Genomic DNA, 24169 nt, shown 5'->3' with positions numbered 1-24169 from the left:
CTATTAACTTACATAAATAAACTACATATTTGCCAATTATAGATTATGGTTGAACATTAATAAATTATCTATTTACCATTCATAATTGGTCTATATGATGTTTATAAATGATGATTAAACATTAGTAAACTATCTGTTTACCATTTATAAATGGTCTATTAACCATTTATAAATGGTCTATTTACCATTTATAAACTATGGTTATTGTAAAGTGTTACCAAAATGGGTAAAGCAGGACCTTCTAAGGAAATACCTGCTAATTTTCTAATCAATTCATAGTCAAAGCAGTGGGGGATGCTTGGAGATGGTAATGCTCTGGAGCAGGCGTGAATGTTCAGGGGTTTGGGGTGTATTGTTGCTCAGGAGAGAGTCTGGTCCAGCTAGCCTTCCAACATAACCTCCCCTCCCCCGGTCCTCCTTCAAAGTTGAACAGCCAGCTCTGTGCGATTTGTGTGACAATGGGTGACCAATAGGTGGCCCATTAGTGCAAACAAAAGATTGAGCAATGATAATGCTAATTCCCTGGTCGAAGGCATGCACTGAATACCTGCAACTGCAAACATCTTCCAAAAGGCTTTCATCACTCCCTTAGTTTCCCTCTTTAAATGTAGATTCACAGTAAATAAATTGTGATTAAAAAAAAATTATTTCCAGATAAAACAGTTGCCAGCGCATCTCCAGTAGCTAAGTCTGTTATAATTTCACTTCTTAAAGCAGATATCAGCTTCACGGCCGTTTCGGCTAATGCTGCGTTCAAGGCAGGCTTTTGAAACCGTAAGTTACAGCTTCAAGTCACAACTACGACTTGGTAGCGTTCCAGGTAACCCGTAGCTCGTGTTTTTACCATCCTGTTGTCTGTGAAAGTTCCCTATAACGGCCACTCGTAACTTCCGACCCGTGAACTCGTACCAGATCGAACTGGTATGACTTCACAGGAAGGAAAAACACAAAGTACGAGTTTCTTTGAACGCACCATGAGTTAGCAGCCCCCGCCCTTGTCAGGCATCAATTGGTCCTCGTGCTACGTCACCACATTCACGCGCATCCCTTGGCTGCACACACAGCCCTTCATGCCGTTCTCTCTCCTCATTGGATAACACTTGTATCCCACAAGGAAATTTTTCTCCTCGGGTTACAGCAGAGCAGAGTGACGGAGAGACTCGTGTTTAGGCTGAAATACTTCATGTAAGTGATTGCTGACGGAAAATAGGACTATTTAGGACTTATATTAACAAAAACATTCCACTGATATCTGCTTTAAATCAAACATGTACTCGTGGTTCTATGACTTATGTGACTTTCCACTCACCGCCAGAGGCAGCGCTTTAAATGCCGCCTCTGGCGATATGTACTGTTCTGTGAGAGAAGCGCCATCTCCTGGTCACGTCCTGTATTTCATTGAATGGGTGGAATTCCAGTAAAAGCTAGTCACGCCCAGGAAAAGGAGGGGGTCACTCCAGCTGCTGGGACTTTGCTGGAGCTCTCCTGGGAACAGCATGGGAGCAGCATGGCAGCAGCATGGCAGCAGCATGGCAGGGGAAGTTCTATGTGGCTCCCACTGTAAATAAACAAAATAAGTAACAAGACAAAATGTGTCAACTCAACTGAATGCCAGGGATAAAAAGTATGTTTTTAGAGAGTATTTAAACGTCTGTATTGACTCCACATACGGGTTCAGCCATGGCAGGCTGTTCCAGAGCCGAGGAAAGGCAAAGGCTCAGTCACCTTTGGTCTTCAACTGAGTTTTTGGACAACCAGTAGCAGTTGATTGGCTGATCTCAGTGCTCTGGCAGGTGCATTGGATATGTAGGAGCTCAGTCAGATACTGGGGAGCCAGTGTATTAAGAGCTTTAAAAACAGAGTAAAATCTTAAAAAACAATTCTAAAAGAAACCAGGAGCCAGTGAGTGTAGGAGTGAGGCCAAGACGGGGGATGTGTGATCCCACTTAGGTTTTCCATTGAGGAGTCGGTCTGCACAAGCTGCAGACAGAGTAACTGTGAGTGATCCAGGCCAACATAAAGGGAGTTGCATTAATCAAGCCGAGAATTAATAAAGGCATGAATTACCGTCTTTAGGTCTCTGCAGGAGGGATAGCCCTTTGCTTTCCAGAAAATCCTCAACTGGAAAATACGTTTTTACAGAAGACTGGAAGTTAGGAGTGAAAGAGCCCAGAAAACACAATGATCTCCTGTTTATTTTCATTCAAGTTTAAAAGGTTTTTGGCCATCCAGGATTTTACTTCAATTAAAAATTTCAGCAGTGTCTGTACAGAACCAGCGGGTTCAATTTACAATCATGTGATTGTTTTATTTCATGTTCTAAACGTTCATCTGTTCTCCACAGATTTCTCCAGGAGACCTCAGAGGTTCTCAGTGATCAGTCCACCAAACAGCATCACACAGACCTGGACTCCATATTTATGGTGTGTAAATGTTCATCCACACACACACAACTGATGGCTACAGCAGCCACCAAGCATGACACATACAGTGTCATTCTACTTTATTTGTTTTACCAAACGTTTCTGGTCTCTCCTGTTCATCTGCAATGAATCCTAAAGAAAATATTTGTTGTAATTTTTCTCTGGCATTTCAGCCTCATCAAAAATAACTGAGATGCTGAGGTGTATTTTGTTCTCTCTTGGGCCTCATATGAAACATATAACAACAAAATGTTTTTTTTTTTTTTTACAATAGTCTTTAGCACCAGTTCAGCACTAAGGTACTGAATCTATTTTGCTCAGATCAGCAGGTTTGATTAACATCTATAAATCTCTCTGTGCAGCTGTGAAGAGAAGTGGATGTTAATATTTGATCCATGTGTTTATACTGAAAGTGAAGTTTACACAGCATGCTATTGTTTTTCCAGCTGCTGGAGGAGAACATTGTCACTTTTGTGAAGAACGAGCTGAAGAGAATCCAAAAACTTCTGAGTCCAAATTGCCCAGAATTATTAGATAATCCTGACAATGATGATGAGGTAGTGGGTGGTGACGATGAAGATCAGAGGAGAAGCAGAAAGTCATTTCTGAAGATCACAGTGAACTTCCTGAGGAGAATGAAGCAGGAGGAGCTGGCTGACTGTCTGCAGAGAAGTAAGAGGATTTATATAAAGATTTAAGAAGAATGGAACATTTCCTAGTATCTGAAGGGATAGAGTGAAATAAACTCACAGGTGTATGACTGACCTGCCATTTCCAGACCTCAACCCAATTGAACACAAGTTTCACTCTTCTGAGTTGCTTGGTGGATTGGATGAATACATTCTCCCACAGTAGTAAGGGGAAAAAAAACAAAAGATATTGGCCATTTTTACACTTTATTCATTTGACACTGTCAGGGACCTCAGTAATGTGTAGAAGATCCGTATGCAGCCACAACTTCTTGGAAACTCCTCATCATGCTGGTCACCAGCTTGGTCACATTTTGCTGTGGGACGGCTTCCCATTCCACAATCAGCAGTTGTTGAAGGTTGAAGGTCAACCAGCTTGGCTGGTTGTGTTGGTCACTCATGTACTGTACACTAAGTCCAAGCTGATCCCACAAGTGTTCAGTTGGGTTGAGGTCTGAGCACATGGCATGTCAAATACACCTGTGACTCTTGCTAACATTTCCACGTTTCCCACATTCTGTGTCAGAAAACTATAAACTGTTTTCTTGTCTGTAGGCGGCACGGTGGCACAGTGGTTAGCACTGTTGCCTCACAGCAAGAAGGTCCTGGGTTCGAATCCCCGGCCGCCCAGGTCCTTTCTGTGTGGAGTTTGCATGTTCTCCCCGTGTCTGCGTGGGTTTCCTCCGGGTGCTCCGGTTTCCCCCACCACTAAAAACATGCCAGCTAGCCTGATGCAGAGAAAGAATTTCACTGTACTAGCTGTATATGTGACAAATAAAGTACCTTTACCTAACAACATCTATTGCACGTCTGTCCGTCCTGGGTGAGGGATCCCTCCTCTGTTGCTCACCCTGAGGTTTCTCCGATTTTTCCCTGTTAGTGAGTTTTTCCTCAGTCGATGTGAGGGTCTAAGGGCAGAGGATGTTGTTGCGATGCCATGTAAAGCCCTTTGAGACAAACTGGGCCATACAAATAAAATTGCCTTGCCTTGACTGACACACACCTGGCAGCACTTGAAGCTCAAAACAAGAGTGAATACCAAAAGGAGAATCTTGGGGATTTGGTACATTTTTTGGTGCGCTACCCATTCCATGCTGCTCACTCCACAGATGGACAATCCTTAAAGTTGTACCTCGTTGTGAAGGTGACTGATCAGGATTTACAACGATATAAAATGGAACACCAATTGGTATTATTGAAGATGATTGACTGGAATAATGTTCCCAAACTTAAGTTTCAAGTTTATGTTATAATGGGCATTCTTGTGGAATTAGATGTTAAAATATTGATTCATATTTCATTTGTTGATCTTATTTTTTTCTCTATTTAGAAAGTCAAGTTGCGGTTTGTCGTCGTGAACACAAATTGAACCTGAAGAAGAAGTTCCAGTGTGTGTTTGAGGGGATCTCTAAAGCAGGAAACCCAACTCTTCTGAACCAGATCTACACAGAGCTCTACATCACAGAGGGAGGGACTGGAGAGGTCAATAATGAACATGAAATCAGACAGATTGAAACAGCGTCCAGGAAACCAGACAGACCAGAAACAACCATCAGACAAGAAGACATCTTTAAAGTTCCACCTGGAAGAGACCGACCAATCAGAATAGTGATGACAAAGGGAGTGGCTGGCATTGGGAAAACAGTCCTAACACAGAAGTTCACTCTGGACTGGGCTGAAGACAAAGCCAACCAGGACATACGCTTCACATTTCCCTTCACCTTCAGAGAGCTGAATGTGCTGAAAGAGGAAAAGTTCAGCTTGGTGGAACTTGTTCATCACTTCTTCTCTGAAACCAAAGAAGCAGGAATCTGCAGCTTTCAGGTGGTCTTCATCTTTGACGGTCTGGACGAGTGTCGACTTCCTCTGGACTTCCACAACACTGAGATCCTGACTGATGTGACAGAGTCCACCTCAGTCAACGTGCTGCTGACCAACCTCATCAGGGGGAACCTGCTTCCTTCTGCTCGCCTCTGGATAACCACACGACCTGCAGCAGCCAATCAGATCCCTCCTCAGTGTGTTGACATGGTGACAGAGGTCAGAGGGTTCACTGACCCACAGAAGGAGGAGTACTTCAGGAAGAGGTTCAGAAATGAGGAGCAGGCCAGAGAGATCATCTCCCACATCAAGACATCACGAAGCCTCCACATCATGTGCCACATCCCAGTCTTCTGCTGGATCACTGCTACAGTTCTGGAGGAGCTGTTGAAGACCAGAGAGGGAGGAGAGCTGCCCAAGACCCTGACTGAGATGTACATCCACTTCCTGGTGGTTCAGGCCAAAGTGAAGAAGGTCAAGTATGATGGAGGAGCTGAGACAGATCCACACTGGAGTAAAAAGAACAGGAAGATGATTAAATCTCTGGGAAAACTGGCTTTTGAGCAGCTGCAGAAAGGAAACCTGATCTTCTATGAATCAGATCTAACAGAGTGTGGCCTCGATATCAGAGCAGCCTCAGTGTACTCAGGAGTGTTCACACAGATCTTTAAAGAGGAGAGAGGCCTGTATCAGGACAAGGTGTTCTGCTTCGTCCATCTGAGTGTTCAGGAGTTTCTGGCTGCTCTTCATGTCCATCTGACCTTCATCAACTCTGGAATCAATCTGATGTCACATCAACAAACAACATCCTGGTGGTCTAACGTCTTGAGAGAAAAACCTGGATCAAAATCTTTCTACAAGAGTGCTGTGGACGAGGCCTTACATAGTCCAAATGGACACCTGGACTTGTTCCTCCGCTTCCTCCTGGGTCTTTCAGTGGAGACCAATCAGACTCTCCTACAAGGTCTAACGTCAAAGACAGGAAGTAGCTCACAAAACAAAACAAAAATCATCCAGTACATCAAGAAGAAGATCAGTGAGAATCTCTCTGCAGAGAAAAGCATCAACCTGTTCCACTGTCTGAATGAACTGAATGATCGTTCTCTAGTGGAGGAGATCCAACAGTCCCTGAGATCAGGACGTCTCTCCACAGATGAACTGTCTCCTGTTCAGTGGTCGGCTCTGGTCTTCATCTTACTGTCATCAGAAGAAGATCTGGACGTGTTTGACCTGAAGAAATACTCTGGTTCAGAGGAGGCTCTTCTGAGGCTGCTGCCAGTGGTCAAAGCCTCCAACAAAGCTCTGTAAGTGCACATGTATCCATTTGGATTAGGGCTGCAACTAACAATTATTTTGATAATCGATTAATCTGTCGATTATTTCTTCGATTAATCGGATTTTAAAAAAGCACAAATTTGATTTACATTGTAGGGAAGAGAAGAACGAGAGGAGGAGTTGTTTCTCAGTTTGATCCAGCATGTAACTGCTATAATTTATTTATTTCTCCCTAAGTTTATTCAAAAACAGAATGTTATTCCAAATGGACAATATTAGTGCAAACAATTGCACAAATACGTTTTTTTTAAGTTAGTTGAACGGCCCAGAGCTGTTAAACTAATAATACATTTAAAAAAAATAATAGACCAAATTCATTAGGGCACTGCCTGGTTTTCTTACAAGTGGAAGTCTGCAGCATGTTTACATCCCGAGGAAAATTCTGATCAACCCTGAAAGTTGATCATTCACCGGATCAACCGACAACAACCTGACGTTACTCCGACAGTTTTCAGTTTGGCTCACAGCCCGCTTCCCCGACCGGCCCACGTAATCACACCGTGATAAACATCAGTCACCGCGGGGGGACAGGCTGGACCCTCCGGTCACACACCCACAACGTTACACACACACACAGCAGCGATCTGATGTGTAAACATCGGTATTAACAGTAATAGCGCCCATCACCATAAAATAAAACGGGTAAATGATGATCAAATCTCTAATCTGAGTCCTCCACACACCGAGCCCAGAGGAACAGCTGATCAAACCTCTAAGAAATATTTCTTACCTTTACTCCAGGTGTCCAAATCAGTCAGCAGCAGCAGTGATCAAACTCCAACAGTTTTATAATCCATATTATTCCCGTTTGCATCGCGTTCCTCGCGGCCAGCGTTCATTCATTTGCATTGTGTGAAAAAAAAGAAAAAAGTTACGTTAGCTTTAGCTTTAGCGTCCTGACAAGAGAGGCTGACACAGGAGACAGTGAAGCCTCTGCTGCTGGTACCGAGTCCAGACCACCGGTCCAGACTCCAGACAGTCCGTGACCATGTCCGTGACACACTGCGTCCGAACCATGCCGACTGTGTCCGTGTGGGAGTAACGTTGGACCAGGACTAAACAACGCGGTGGAACCGGACAACACAGGTCCGGTTGATCAGAAACACGGCTGTTGCCGCCGCTAAAAATACGTCTTTTTTTTTTTTTTACATGATGCAAATGAATGAAACAGGCTGGCCGCCAGGAACGCGATGTAAACGGAAATAATATTAGTGGATTATTGGAGCTGGATGACTGCTGCTGCTGACTGTTTTGGACACGGGTAAAGATAAGAAATATTTCCTTTTTTCCCTGGCTCTGGGCCAAGTTAATCGCTACCCAACGAATCGATTACATTCGTTGCCAACGAATTTAATAATAAATTTTTATCGATTTTATCGATTAGTTTTGCAGCCCTAATTTGGATTAACTTTTTGTCAAACAAGCAAATTTTCTGTCACTGGTACTTTTTGTCTTTTTCTCCTTTCAGGCTGAGCGGCTGTAACCTCTCAGAGAGAAGTTGTGAAGCTCTGTCCTCAGTCCTCAGCTCCCAGTGTTCTAGTCTGAGACACCTGGACCTGAGTTACAACGACCTGCAGGACTCAGGAGTGAAGCTGTTGTCTGTTGGACTGGAGAGTCCACACTGTAAACTGGAGACTCTCAGGTGAATTTAGCAAGGGTTCTTTTTTATGTTCCTGCATTGAATGAGGTGTAATAATAAAGTGGGAAGGTTTGCAGAATTGGGCTGCAGAGTTGTAGACACCAATAGTTTAATATTTTTATCTGGAGAACTCAGCTCACATTGATTCAATATCTCTAACTCTGTGTGTTATGTGTATATTTACAAATTCATTTAGAGTTATGTGCATGTTTGTGTGTATGTTTATGTGTATCTTAGGTGTACATTAAGATTCATAATGCCACACGTGTGTGTTCAGTCTGTCAGGTTGTCAGGTCTCAGAGGAAGGCTGTTCTTCTCTGGCCTCAGCTCTGAGCTCCAAACCCTCCCATCTGAGAGAGCTGGACCTGAGCTACAATCATCCAGGAGACTCAGGAGTGAAGCTGCTGTCTGCTGGACTGGAGGATCCAGACTGGAGACTGGACACTCTCAGGTATGGACAGATGGACAGACAACAGCTGCTCTCACACTGTGTCTTTGTCTCACTGACTAACTGACGAACTGAGTGAAGATGGATGAAGTTGATCCTGACTCTGTTTCCTCCTCCAGGGTGGACCATTGTGGACCTCAGAGACTGAGACCTGGTCTGAGGAAGTGTGAGTTTGTTTTAAGTTTTTTAATTTTATTGACATTTTCCAACATACAAAGTCTAATTTCTCCAAAGTTTCATTCAGGATTCAGCTTTCGTTTTTGTCAGTGTGGCTGGAAAGAATTCAAATCCATTGGTTTGGCTCATTTTTTGAAACAGAAATCACTGCAAAAGCACATCTCTCTCTCAAAACAGTTCACTCATGTATCAAAACTAAATTTCCTTCTCATACAAATAGTCAATGCCCCCAAAATGCATCGTCTCTTTGGCATTGTGTGAGCACTGCACTTGCACTCATACTGGCAGGGAAAGGTAACCATTTTTATTCACACATTAAGTAACTTGTATACTGTAGGAGCCATGTTTTATTTAAACCTTGCACCACCAGGCCACTAGGTGGCAGTATTTTCTTTGTGCCTGACCTGAACCGGATGTTGGTGGGGGGTCAAGCAGGTTACTTCAGATTGCTCATTGTGGTGTTGCTGGTAAGGCAGGAGCAAACAGTTTTTGACGGTGCTCAGCGGTGATTTAGGTTTTGATCGCTTTCTATTTATGTTATATTATAAGTGGCTTCACCGAGAAATAAAATGAACATGATTGTTTCAAACGCAAAGAAGTTTCTGTTGAGTACCAGTCTAAACAAAACTATCAGCATCCAGTGGCTACAGGACAAGCCACTACACATACTGTACATCAGAGTAAAAATAAAATGTAAACTGCATAATATACTGTAATATTTACATAAACAAAAACAAGGAAAGTTATATGTAGCCCACATTGCTGTTAAATAAATGGTATTCATGGTATTATCTTACTGATTTTGACAACTGAACAGACTATTGTGCATGTGCAACATGTTCTCACTCCCAGTGCGTTAACAGCCTGACGAACGGTCACTGTCCCTCGTCACATGCCTGACTCATTACTACCCGGTTTTCGTCATGTGATGACGAGCGATGCAACCCGGGGATTTCAATTGATTCCAATGCAATCCCCTTCGTGGCGATATGTCCCATTGGATAACTTTTTTTTTTATTGAACCTGATGCTGCTGTGTCTGACGTAGCTTTCGGCAAGGATGTCATTTCGGTTATTATTTGTTTGTTTATTTATTTATTTAGTGATCATGGTGTTGGTGCAGAATAATCAATCAATCAATCAATAAATAAATGACGTCCTTGTCGGAAGCTACGACCAAGGGGGAGTTGTGGATTCTACAAGTGAAGACCACTTCTGCGTTCAAAAAGCTGCAGTTTAGATTAATCGATATTCTGAAGAAAGATCTGATTATTAGCCATAACGCTGTAACCATCCAAGGAAGACTGTGTAACAATATTATGTGCTTCTGCTGAGTCCAAAAGCCCCGTGTAATATCAACTTTATTTTAAGAAAACACGTTTTTCCAATGTCACGGAGTAGCACTACATTACCCATAATCCTCATATTTATCAGCGACGTGTCTGATTGGTCGAGCTTGCTGTTACCAGCAAATGAAAAAATAAAACAAATTGAGCTTATATTATTTTCTTAGTAGGCCTAACTAAAAGGTTTTAACATCTTTTTTGTTTTCAACATTAAATAAAACGGTGCTATAGTGTTAAAATTCTACAATAAAGTGTAGGGTTGTATATCTCCACCACTGAGGCCGATTCGATACGCATCTAGATACACTGCCACCGATGCGATACACTAACGATACACTGAAGCTCCTGTCAATACGATGCTATACGATTCACTCCTGTTCACGATACGATGCGATTCAAATGCGATTTGATAACGATATGACTTAATTACAAAGAGATTTGGTTCGATATGATGTTTGATACAGTTGTGATATGAGAGTTTCTTCCCACATCAGGTTTATTACCTCAATACCACTATTCTGCTTTACTCTCTGTATCAATTTGAGGGATGTATATTTGGTTAATTTTTACAGGGCAAACCAATAAATCATATTTGAAAGGTACAGTCTGGAGGAAATAAATGGTAGACTTATACAAATGAAATCCAGCTTAATCATATGGGCTAGTCTTGTGTGGTGGCACCTCTGCATTGGTCTTTTGCTATGTTATAATAATAATAATTTCAATCAGACAACTCTGGAATGAGAAGAAATCATTTATTGAGCATAAGCATAGCAAGCTGAAGCACAGCATGGATAGCATATTCTTGAGCATGGTTGCAGCAGGTTTGGCGTCAGGCTCTGACTCATATTCGTTCCCTGAATGATCTGCCTTGCCAGACATTTACAGGGAATGAAGCTGACCCCCCACAAGGGATCAAGAGACAGAGCCCACAGGTGGATGCTGGGGAGGTGGTGGGTTTGCAAAACCTCATGGGCAGCAGGGCAGCAGAAGCAGCAGCAGCGAAAGCAGAGCAGCGGCGTAGCAGCAGAAGCATAGCCAGGAGCGAGCAGGTGAGCTGGGAGATTTAAATAGCCCGCCCTATCTGGGCGAGGAGAGCATGTGACTGATCAGCTGATCAGGATGGGCGCGGCTTGAGTCGTCTGCCTGAACTAGCTTCGCAGGCTTCGCATCATTTCAATCAGACAACTCTGGAATGAGAAGAAATCATTTATTGAGCATAAGCATAGCAAGCTGAAGCACAGCATTGATAGCATATTCTTGAGCATGGTTGCAGCAGGTTTGGCGTCAGGCTCTGACTCATATTCGTTCCCTGAATGATCTGCCTTGCCAGACATTTACAGGGAATGAAGCTGACCCCCCAAAACTGCAGCTGCCCCTGCTTCTCCTCCTCCGGTCGCTGCTGCCACAGGCCCCGCTGCTGCGCTGCCGCTGCCCCTGCTTCTCCTCCTCCGGTCGCTGCTGCCACAGGCCCCGCTGCTGCGCTGCCGCTGCCCCTGCTTCTCCTCCTCTGGCCGCTCGTCCACGGCCCCCCGCTGCTGCCGCTGCTTCTCCTCCTCCGGCGCCGTCTCAACGGCTGTCCGCGCACCAGCTGCAAATATGCAAATATTTACAATTGCGATAAGTGCACACATTCTCGTTAAAATTTATGCAAATAGGTGTGTTATTTCCTGGAGAATAGGGCACCTGAGATTTGCGACCGGCAGGGGCTGATGCTTGGAGCCGAGGAGTGTTGCCCTGGAACGCTGACTTGGGACACAGAGTGGAGTTGTGACTGAATGAACCACAGACGGCGCATGACACGGCTTGGCGGCCGGTGAAATGCCTGCTGATCAAAGCGAGATCAACTACTGGCCAGTCGATACGCTGATTGAATTTCTGAATGTACATCGCAGACTTTGAAGAAAAGCTCTTGTGGTACTCATAAAACATAGTACCACCATAGGACAAGGCCAGGTCAGAGATAATGGCGAGGTAGGTGTCTAGCTCCTGCCTGCGCGCAGGAAACGCTTCACAGATTGTGTCCCTAAAGACGCCAAAAGCAACGTTAAACTCAGCCAGAGTGAGGGATTTTGACAGCCTCGGGTCATTATCTTTGAGAAACACGGAGAAATCCCCGCAATCCACCAGCCTCCTGTCCGATGAATCTGATGCGCAAATGAGGATTTTAACCAGATTTACATCTTGCCCTGATAAAGGAAGCAGCAAGCACAACACCATCAGCAATTGGTTAAATACCCTAAATAAAGAGAAAGGGGATAGGAGACCAGCTATACCTGCGATTATCTGGCTCCTGAGAGCATCTGGAATTGCCCCAGCAGGAGAGAGGAACGGGGCTCCTGTAGACGGCGCAGGGACTGCAGTTCCCAGAGTCCTCCGGGGCAGTGAGAGAAGCTCCGCCGATGACGTGGACGCCGGCTCGACGCCTGATGCGGAAGTGGACGGGAAGCTGTTGGATTCGAGCACAACAAGGCGGTTGTTAACACTAACCAGTGATGCTTTTATGTCGGCCAGGGCCGACAATACTTCCGCATTGGGCTGAGGAGCCGGAGAAGCGGGAGCCGGAGCAGGAGCGGGCGACTTTCGTCTCTTCCGGGTGGGGGCGGCGGCGGGTTTTGCGCCGCGCTTCTTAGCCGGGGCTTTGCCCCTTTTTTTCCTGGAGGCGGCGAGGTCCGGCTCCGGATCCTCGAACGCGGCGGGGACACGGTTGACGAGGAGCTCGAGCAGATCTTCGTGCCCCAGGCCGGGTGGGGCGGAGATGCCGTTTGCATACAGCACTTCCAAGATCCGGACCACCGGCCAGTCAAGCAGTTGCCGCTGCACCAGGCGGGGGCTGCGGCGAGGAAGAGCCAGGGGATCCTGGTCCCTGGAGGGGGAAGACCCGTCCAGGTCGGAATCCAGCGCTTGGTCCTCCTGGACGCCTTCGCACCCCGGCTCGGAGGAGTCGGAAGACATGGCGACGACAAAAAGGAACAAAATGCAAATGCAAAACCTCATGGGCAGCAGGGCAGCAGAAGCAGCAGCAGCGAAAGCAGAGCAGCGGCGTAGCAGCAGAAGCATAGCCAGGAGCGAGCAGGTGAGCTGGGAGATTTAAATAGCCCGCCCTATCTGGGCGAGGAGAGCATGTGACTGATCAGCTGATCAGGATGGGCGCGGCTTGAGTCGTCTGCCTGAACTAGCTTCGCAGGCTTCGCATCATATAACTTTATTCATATAGCACCTTTAAAAACACAAGTTTACAAAGTGCTTCACAAAACAACTTAAAAGAGACAAGTCACAGATGTTTCGTTGTGCACGGGACATTTCTGGGTAGAGAGTCGGTGTTTTCTCTCCAGCCAGTGACAGAGCTCAGGTGAAGCTCAGTGCAGCAGAGCAGCAGAGCTACTAGCCCCGCTAGCTGTCCGGATGCTAACTACACTACAACCACAGCCACTACAACGGCCCTGCTCCTACTAGTTACAGTCGGTGACTGCCGAGTATTGACCCGTCGCTCCAGTGCTTCAGATCGGACTGTTTACTTTTCTTGGCGGCTCTGACTCTGCCGCTGCTGCTGCTGCTGCTACCTGTCAGGGGCAGAAGGCTGCACACGGCTTATGCGGTGGTGCATTCAGGTTCCCTCGGAACCTGAATCCTCAAAAGGAGTCCGGTATTTTCGTCATTTGCATTTGATTCCACCATGACATCAACACGGATTGCGTTACCGTTTTAGTAGCCGCCTTTATCAATAGGATACATCTATTTATTGTATTATTTATTAAATTACCGACTGAATGGGTGAGCTGTTGTAATTTTTAAATTAGCTACTAACAGTGGTTAGCAGCTGACGCTCAGGTTATTTGTTGTCTAAATGAAGATGAAATAAGGATTTAATGTTTTGCTATATGTGACAGTTGAGGTTCCTGTCACTATGCCTCCAATTGATCATGTGCCCTGGCTACTTGGCCAAGGGGATGTCCCTATGCCACATATAGTTTAGTCCAATCCGGGAGGAAAAACTGGTGGAGGCTGCACGACACGATGCGCGTGGGCTAGTTCTGATGTGGAGAGAGAAATCATCCTGCCGTTTAAGTTCAAAACACGTCGTAGCCTATTCTGACCGACAAGGGTATGTGAATGGGAAATGGAGGCTATATTGTTGAATAAAAGGCAACAGAATGAAATTTTGTTATTTTGTGTGTTTTCATTACCTATTTAATCAACACCTGATACCCTAATAATGTATTTTCATTATGCCAGGTATGTTAGTACAGTTTTAATTTAGGGTGACCAAGAGTTATCTTATGGCCGGACATGTCCACCTTTCGCGTCCTGTCTGGGTCCGGTGAATTGAATGAATTCATGAATATGTCCGGTTGTTTTTCACGGGACCGTTAACTTAAAATACTACTACATAGGCTACTGTGGTACCGGAATTTAAAAAAAAATATTTATATAGTATAGCCTATCATATAAAAGACTCAAGTGGAATCATGCAATAGACAAAATAAAAGAAGCAAAGAAGTACGAAGACATTTGCAATTTGATAAAATGAATGAGAAATACAATTCTGTTGTGAACAATTGCCAAGAATGCAATTCTCTCAATTTCAATTCAATTTCAATTTCACAAGCTTTATTGGCATGACTGTCATTACAATATTGCCAAAGCATTACAAAAATGGTAAAATAAACATACAATATAAATAAATAAACAGATAATATAATAATACAGATGATACTAATGAACAAACAGTGTAGATATCATTTAGCAGGTAAAACTCAACAGGAGCAGCAGCAGCTGCTCATATAGAGGAGCTCATGTTGAGCAGCTCTTCTCTCTTTTTGTGACAGGCACAAACATATTTTGCTGCTTCTAAAGCAGTGGCTCTTTGTTCTCCTAACAGATGACAGAATTTGTCCTGGTCTGAGAGTTGGGTGAAGTTGGGTGTTGTTAGTGTGATGTTAGTGTATGTCTGTGTCCTGATGTGTGTGTATGCGTCACAGTGCAGCAGGAAGTGCTGCTCTGTCTCCACCTCTCTATGTGGACAGAGCTGACAGAGGCGCTGGTCTCTGGGCAGCCAGGTCTGTCTGTGGCGGCCGCTCTCTAAAGCCAGGCTGTGGCCGCTGAGTCTGTACATAGTCAAGGTTTTCCTCAGTCTGGGGTCAGTTACTGAACTCAAGTAATCTGCCATGGAGTATTCTTTGTTTAGGGCCAAATAGCATTGCAGTTTGCTTTGGGATTTGGTTGTACATGTCCAATAGTTGATGTAATTGTCTTTTTGTTTTTCTATAATTTGGTGGGGCCGGATTGTGTGAGGGTGGTCTTGGTGCTCGGTGCTGGTGGAGCTGAGCCTGTGGACCAGCTGGCTGAGGGGACTCCTGTCTTTGCTCTCCTCTTGGCACTGCAGGGCTTTATAGTGGTAGGAGTTGGGGTCGCTGGCTTTGAGGTGTTGATAGAATTTGATTGCTCTTTTTTGGATCCGAATTAAAAGGGGAAATTGGCCTAATTCAGCTCTGCATCCGTTATTGGGGGTGTTCCTATGGACTTTGAGGATGTTTTTGCAAATCTCGGTATGCAGGCTTTCGATCGGGTGTTTGTCCCATTTTTCAAAGTCTTGGGTTACAAGAGGACCCCACACCTCACTACCATATAGTATAATAGGTTCAATTACCGATTTAAATATTTTCATCCAGACTCTAACAGGGATATCAATACATGAGGATTTTTTAATGGACCAGAAAGCTCTTCTGCCCTTGTCTCGCAGATCGTTAATGGCCAGATTGAAATTTCCTGTGGATGTAATGTTTAATCCGAGGTATGTGTAACTGTGTGTGTGTTGTATGTCTGTAGAGTCCAGGAGGAACCTGTGTTGGTCTTTCTGACACTTGGGTCGTTTCTGGAAGACCATGACTCTGGTTTTGTCCAGGTTAATGGTCAGGGCCCAGGTCTGACAGAACTTTTGCAGATGATCTAATTGCTTTTGTAAAGCCTCCTTAGATGGAGCGAGCAGGATTAGATCATCTGCAAAGAGTAGACACTTGACTTCAGTGTCAGAGAGGGTGAGACCAGGGATGTCTGACTCTACCAGGGATTTGGCCAAATCATCAATATAAATATTGAACAGGGTGGGGCTGAGACTGCAGCCCTGCTTCACCCCTCCTCTTCTCTCTCTCTCTCTCTGTTTCGAAAAATGAGCCAAACCAATGGAGAAAAACTGTAATATTATTTTAATTCCATTAAAGGTGTCATTTTTTTCTCCCTGTTTTTCCTTTTTATTAGATACTTTGTTGAGCACTTTTTAAAGTCTGTTTCGATGACAACACAAACTAAATCACTGACAGTTTTAGAAAGCAGATGGTTCAGAGCTTCTTTGTGCTGCAGTGGAAGATGATGATCCAGTTTAATTAATGACACTGTGGATCTTCATCAGCCTCATCCTCAGGTTGGTTACACCCCGCCTTTCCGAAGCCCCGCCTTTCCGAAAATAGACTTCCATTCATCGTAATAGCGGGGTTTTCTATTTTTTCTAAAGTCCCCCCCACTCCGAACGGACAGACGGATGTAATCAGAAAGGAAACGGAGGCTGTGCAGTGCGCATTGATCCTTTTTTCCTTTTTGGGGTCAAACGGATCATGTGCATAATTAACTGCAAAACAAGCAAATACTTCATATTAATGACATATAATGTTCATTATGCTTCTAGCCTGTCTAGCCTCTACCTGGTCTTTTTACTAAACTTAACCAACTCCTTTCTTCATTGCCTAAGCCCAACCAAAGCATCTCCCTCAGTCAGCTGTCAGCACGAGCGGCGGCTGCAGCAGCCTCGCGCCCGTGTGAGCTCAAGCCGGGTTCAGCCGCGCTCGAGCGGAGCAGGGGGGGAGAAAAAAAGTGGGACAGGGACAGATCTGCCCAGTCTCTGAGCAGCACGTTTCACAGACAAGCCACAACACAGAGTGTAAACGTCACGCGGTTCAGCACCTTGGACATTGGACAGCTGCGGGGGGAGGGGCTGTGTCGGAACAGCGGTGTTTCAAAGTGGGGGTGTTTCGGAACAGCGGGGTGTCGAAGTGGAGGTGTGTCGGAATGGAGAGCTGTCCCCCCTCAGGTCCACGCCAGAAGAATGTTTGAATTATTGTTTTTCATGAATTGTCAGTGAAGTTGTTGATAAATGAACAGATGATAAACTGCAGCTGTGTTGTGTCTTGTTCTCTCCATCAGATGCCTGTGAACTGGAACTGGACATGAACTCAGTGAACAGACGCCTCAAACTGTCTGACAACAACAGGAAGGTGACATGTGTGGCAGAGGATCAGTCATATCCTGATCATCCAGACAGATTTGACTTCTGGCCTCAGCTGCTGTGTTCAACTGGTCTGACTGGTCGCTGTTACTGGGAGGTGGAGTGGAGAGGATGGGTTCATATATCAGTGAGTTACAGAGGAATCAGAAGGAAAGGAAACAGTGATGACTGTTGGTTTGGAGGAAGTGATCAGTCCTGGAGTCTGAGCTGCTCTGATCATGGTTGTTACATTGTCTGGCACAACAACAGACGAACACCCATCTCCTCCTGCCGTGTCTCCAACAGAGTAGCAGTGTATGTGGACTGTCCTGCTGGCTCTCTGTCCTTCTACAGTGTCTCCTCTGACAGACTGATCCACATCTACACCTTCAACATCACCATAGCTGAACCTCTGTATCCTGGGTTCTGGATCAGTTCTGATTCGTCAGTGTCTCTGTGTCCTGTGTAGGTCTCACTGTCTCTCCTGAGGACAGACAGACAGACAGACAGACAGACAGACAGACAGACAGACAGACAGACAGACAGACAGACAGGCAGGCAGGCAGGCAGGCAGGCAGTGGAAACTGAAATGAACTGAAAGGATTTAACGTTTCCTTTTTGGAACAATGTTAATGTAAACATAATAAATGCTATGTACAGTGTATAAAAGACAAATAAATGTCTCAGGATGTTGAGGTGGAGCTGAAGTGAGGAGTGTGATTTAATTTAATTTTTCTCTGGCTTCAGGGGTGGCGAACACAGAACGGAATATCCCTTCAAAGCCCACAGAAAGGCAATTCATTTTTCATAATAATGTAATAATAAACAGTACAATTTCTATAGGGTCTTTGTCGGTTGACTTAGCCGATGCTTAGGCTCTAATGAAGAGGGAACATTCACCCTAAGACTGATTCTGACATGAGACTCAGTTCTCCCTTCACATTAATATTTGAAATGTTCAGATAATAAAGTCGACCTGTTCTCTGCTGATCAATCATCTCAGACACCAACAGATAAAAGTCTTTAATTCAGGAAACAGAAGCAACATCACAGATCACATTAAAAACAACTTCAGTGACTTAAAGTTTGTTCAGTCTCAGCAGGTTGATGCTTCAGTGCTGCAGATAATCAAGTTTTATAATGAGAGTAAGCCTGATCTATAATCTATAATATCACATCACAACTTTACTCCAGTGGAGGTCCAGATCTACAAACCTGGACTTCACCTGGGTGAATGCAGAATAAAAGGAGGTGAAGAATCTGTTTTACAAAGAGCTTTATTAAACAACTGGTTCACCAGGACAGAAAATAAAAACAACGGCAAAATGACAACACTGTTTCTAATCAATACTCTAATTAATCCCCATGATCTGGTTCCTTTTTTGTTTTTGACCCCAATAATCAGATTCATTTAAATATGGTGACTTTTATTTTGAAATTCTGCTTGAACGTTTAAAAAAAAAAAAAAAAAAAAATCAATACATCAGTGCTTTAACCCCTCGATCTCCATCGGCTAAATCAGTTCTGTAGTTTCTTTCTCCTCCACAACAGGAGGAAGAGCATCAAGTGAAAACATCTGTCTATCACCACACACACACACACACACACACACACACACACACACACACATTCCTACTGTGCAATAATATGTTTTAATAATGTTTGTTTGTTTATTATACGGATCCCCGTTAGCTGCGGCAAAGCCACAGCTATTCTTCCTGGGGTCCAACAGTATCAAATATACATTTAATAATACAAAAACAGAGACATTAGTGAGCAAGGTCCGTGTACTTCGCGGCCATTCGATTTTTCCTTTAAACAGAACTGTCAAAAAACGAAAGTAAGCTGGTAATTTGGTTTTCCGTTTCAAACCAAAAACCAAAAAAACTAAATTCAGGCTGGTTTTTTCGTTTTTTGGTTTTTGGTTTTAAAACGAAAAAACGAGTAAACCAAAATCAAATTACGGTCAAAATTGGATTGTCTTTTCATTTTTGATCTTAAACAACACATTAACGCCGATGACAGACCGGAAATGTCTGAACTTCAAAATAAAAGCCCAGTGAATTGCGTTATAGCCACAGACTGTAGATGAATGGCCTATAAAATCTTTCTTTCTTTTTTTTGTAAATGTTGTGTTTTGAGCACATGGACATTTTCACAGCTGTGTTTATTTTTTCACACAAGCTGATCGTTAACTCATCTTCCTTATAGCTACTGCTCTCCTAGCTGCGCTGGGTCTCTGTCTCTGTTGCGCTGTAGGGCTTTGCTTTGCTTCCAGTCAGTCAGATCATTTTCACAGCGGACTTCTTTGCAGCCTGATCTGGTCTGTGTACCTCTGTGTAGGCTCCTCCGTGCCATGAGACAAACATGCAAGAAGTAGCGCAGTTTATTGTGTTTCACCGGCGAGGAGCTGTCATTACGCGCGACCATTACGCACAGCGATTCCCCTCATCTAAGCTGCCAATTAGAGTGCCCTGTGCCGGGAAGGGAGCCTGATGAAATCCTGGACTGTAGCTGAGGTCTGGGACTGGATCTCATGTGACTGAAAAGAGTAGAAAAGAACCATAAAGGGGCCGCTGCCACCTGCCAAATATGCCCGGGGTTGGAGACCTCAGGGTCGCGTTGAGTCTCTGAGAAGAGCTGGTCTATCACCCAGCCCCATGCAGCATTATTCCATAAGGTGGCGAACGTTACTGCAGCAGATCGTAATATAGCTATATTCCTCAAATAACAAAACAATCAGCCGGTATTCAATTAATAGGCGGGTCTCATATAATGGCGTTCAAGCCATAAAAAAATTTATTAATTAATTAAAAACTATCTGCCGCCGCCTGGGACAAACTGAGGAGGAAATGTTCAGAAGCTCTTTGTGGACTGTCTGTGAAGACTGACTGGAGTGAAGCTGACCTCATCACGCTGTGAAAATGCTCTGATTGACTTGGGAGCGAAGCGCTGCGCCACGGACAGACCGAGGTCAGCACGTGAGGAAGATTAACTAATGATGAGCTTGGCCGCTAACATGTAAAGTGTGTTCACACAGTCGTGAAAATGTATCCGTATGCTCAAAACACAACATTTACAAAGAAAAAAAGATTTCATAGGCTATTTATAGGCTACAGTACAGTGGCTATAACTCAATTCACTGGGCTTTTATTTTGAAGTTCAGACACTTCCAGGCTGTCATCGGCGTTAATGCGGGAGTCAAGCTGACCTCACCCTCTGCTTCAGAGAGGGACAGCCTGTCCCGAGCCGGGTTGGGACCGGAGACGGGCCGCAGAACACGTTGTGAAAATGATCTGACTGAATGGAAGAAAAGCGAAGCGCTACAGCAGCGGAGACAGAGACCCAGCGCAGCGAGGAGAACAGTAGAAGATGAGTTAACGATCAGCTTGTCGCTCATGTGTAAAAAATAAACACAGCTGTGAAAATGTCCATGTGCTCAAAACACAACATTTACAAAAAAAAAAAAAAAGATTTTATAGGCCATTCATCAACAGTCTGTGGCTATAACGCAATTCACTGGGCTTTTATTTTGAAGTTCAGACATTTCCGGTCTGTCATCGGCGTAAATGTGTTGTTTAAGATCAAAAACGAAAAGGCAATCAAAATTTGACCGTCATTTGATTTTGGTTTAGGGTTTAGGCTACTCGTTTTTTCGTTTTAAAACCAAAAACCAAAAAACGAAAAAACCAGCCTGAATTTAGTTTTTTTGGTTTTTGGTTTGAAACGGAAAACCAAATTACCAGCTTACTTTCGTTTTTTGACAGTTCTGTATAAAGGAAAAATCGAATGGCCGCGAAGTACACGGACCGAGCAATATGCCTCACCTAACAAAACAAAAACAGGGTAGGGGAGAGTGGGGTAAGATGAGCCAGTGGGTAAGTTGACCCACCCCTTGTTTCTAGGAAACTATAGGAAAAAGTTAGCATGTGACCAAATATTTGGGAGGCAGGCATCATTTCAAGGAGTCTGTGAAGATTAGAACCACGTGAGTGAAGTGGTTTAATATTTATGACCAAAAAATCATTTTTCACTCTTGAGAGTGAATTTTGTCAATCATACGTTTCATGAGAATTGTGTTTAGACCAAAAGAGATGATTGCAAATGTGTTTTATGGGTTGTGGTATCTATGAGGCACAACATGAGGTAGTAAACCTAGCATGAAACTGCACCATTTTAGCTGTGAGAGCAATAAACCCAAGCTAGGGTAGCTGTGGGGTAAGTTGATCCATTTGGCCAGGGGTAAGTTGAGCCACCTATCCTATACACTTAATGAATGTATTTTGGCTGTATATGTCCAAATGATTAAATCAAGATTCTGTATGTTTGTGATTACAGTAAGTATGTTCCTATAAACAGGAAAAGTTGTTTATAGTGTGCCAAACTTTACTTTCAAAGAAAAATGTCTGGGATTCTTCCCAAGATGCGACGTAATTGCAAAACTCCCCAAATCTCAGTGAGTTGGTGGCTCAGCAGGAAGTCCCTGCAGTTTGTCTTCACCTGTAGTCTGGACAGATGAAATATTAAGTAAAGGGGGATGTAGGAGATGGATGGAAGGAAAGAAGGGGGGGTTGATCAAGTTGAGTCACAAGACCACTTTTTTTTTGAACATGCTATATTTTAAAAACAGTTATATTTACACTCATTCTGTTAATTTGTAGGGATGCAAAACATCCTGAAATATATGCAGATGTGTTAGTTAGCAACAAAACTATAATTGTCTTGATGTAGTGATCCTGAATACAAAAAGTGGCTCAACTTACCCCACTCTCCCCTAAGCATTTTCCACTTTCTTACTGTACTTTATCCATTTTTTTGTTAGTAAGTCATCACATACTAAACGGGTCCTTTCCCACACATAGTATCTACATATTATATATGTATACCTTATTTCACAATCAACTCTTCATATTATATTGCATATACATTAATTCTACAGCATATAAATTCATTCTGCAGTTTACACATTATAATAACCCAATATATCTATAAAAATATACAACATATTATACATATAAATATACCATGTTTTCCCATTTTGCTAATTTTTTTATTAGTATTTTGAATTGCTTTATGTTAGTGGTTAGTTTGATATTTTTAGGCAGTGAATTCCATTCTTTCATACCTCTATACAGTACAGTGCGCTTGATGGCGTTAGATCTTGCTTTAGGTATTGTAAAGTTTCCTATGGCTGCATGTCTTGTGATATACTCAATACACTCAAAATCCTGGATAAAAAATCAAGAACCTTCCATCATTGCACAATCCTCAAAAAATATAGGCTTCTAAACTGGAACAATCTGGTTTTCTTCAAAAACTGCTGCCTTATATACAAAATCCGTCACAGCTTAGCTCCGCCTCCACTCTGCAGCCTTATACAATTCAGATCACCTGCAACCAAGGGGGTGGATCTGACTACACGCAGGCGTAGCTCATAGTCGGCCATATGAGGACGGGCAACTTGCTCTGACTCTGGCTGCAGTTACTGTGCAGTAGATAGGTGATCCAGTCATCTTCACTAAAAAAAACTATTCATAACTCTGTGAAAAATAAATCAGTATGTAGCCATTACTTTAACAATTTGCATAATGTCACTATAATGTTACTTTTACAACAAAAAAATACATTATTAAAATGATCCGTGATTCTAAATATGCTGCATCATAACTGCATAAACGTTCATAAAAATCAAACCGTTTTGAAATCGGACAAAAACTGAGCAAGTTATGGTCATTATAGCAGAACATGCACCATAGTCTTAATGCTCTGAGGGAGAGAGTTGCCCGTCCCCAGATGGCCGCCGTACTGGCTACGCTTTGTCATTGGGCAGCAGCGGTGGGTGAGTCATCTAGTTCTTATATATATCTATGACCTGCAACTAGTGGTACAAGAGGGGCGGCTAGAGGAGATTGCGAGATCCAATTTAGAAAAACTTTATTTGGTCAGTCAGTGTTTTCCTGTAGGGCTGGCAAAGAGTGGAATACAATACCACAAAACATAAGAGAGTCCATTTCATACGGTGCATTTCCAACGGAAATTAGCCTGTTGGCTATAATTGGGTGCATTCACATTTTATCTTTTTAAAATGTTCATTAAAGCAGAAGTAAGTGATATATTTGTGTTAATATAAGTCTTAAATAGTTATATCTTCCGACAGCAATCACTTACATAGAGTGTTTGGACTGAAACACGGGTCTCTCAGTCCCTCTGCTCTGCTCTGAGCCGAAGAGAAAACATTTATCGTATCCTACAGTTTTTATCCAATGAGGAGAGAGAACGGCATGCAGGGCTGTGTGTGCAGCCAAGGAACGCCGTGAATGTGGCGACATAGGGACGAGGACTGTTATGGTGCGTTCAAGGAAACTCGTATTTTTCCGACCGTGAAGTCGTACCAGTTCGATCTGGTACGAGTTCACCGGTCGGAAGTTACGAGTGGCCGTTATAGTGACTTTCACCGGTAAAACAGGTCGGAAAAACACGAGTGGGTTGCCTGAAACGCTACAAAGTCGTAAGTTGTGACTTGAAGCTGTAATTTACGATTTCAAAAGCCTGCCTGGAACGCAGCATTAGCGAAAACGACCGGACCACTCACTTCTGCTTTAATGTACACTGTCCCTCTCGAACAAATAAAGGAAAAAATGAAATGAAATATATTTATTTATTTACTGTGAAACACCTGCAGCAGGTTCTGGTTCAGACTTCTTGTTAAAACAGTGTTGGGTCGGGTCGCTTGTCTAAGTGTGTGTGTGTGTGTCAGGATTAACACCATTGCAGACAGTCATATGGATGAGCATTCAGAGAACAGCAGGTCGAATGAGTGTGTTTGCAAACAGCAGCTCCACCCTCTTATTAATGTTGCTGAACCACACCAATATACAACCTGTCAAAAGACTTTCTATATATGAGCCTCTTAAAGGAAAAACTGTTCATTATCTTTAAATTACATTAAATCTAATTTTGAATTGCGTGACTGCTGTTTCTTTTACTGTATCAGGTGAAAAATACAGTGATTCTGCTGAAGTCTGGCTGCTTTG

The 24169-nt window shown here is 43.6% G+C and overlaps 1 protein-coding gene across 1 annotated transcript; it reads left to right on the top strand.

Annotated features, from left to right (window-relative positions):
* Nucleotides 1-2372: 2372 nt before the first annotated feature.
* LOC310996605 (protein NLRC3-like) lies at nt 2373-17604 on the top strand (the record flags this gene model as incomplete). Its single annotated transcript, XM_083986027.1, has 7 exons — nt 2373-2423; nt 2870-3095; nt 4443-6237; nt 7737-7910; nt 8185-8358; nt 8475-8521; nt 17075-17604. The coding sequence occupies exons 1-7, from the start codon at nt 2421-2423 to the stop codon at nt 17602-17604; spliced, it is 2949 nt and encodes a 982-aa protein (XP_083842153.1). The 5' UTR covers nt 2373-2420.
* Nucleotides 17605-24169: the final 6565 nt, after the last annotated feature.

The sequence above is a fragment of the Trachurus trachurus genome (genome assembly GCF_905171665.1).
Source record: "Trachurus trachurus genome assembly, chromosome: 14".
NCBI lineage: Eukaryota > Metazoa > Chordata > Actinopteri > Carangiformes > Carangidae > Trachurus > Trachurus trachurus.
Note: the sequence above shows the minus strand (reverse complement) of the source record. Positions and strands in the feature narration are given on the sequence as shown.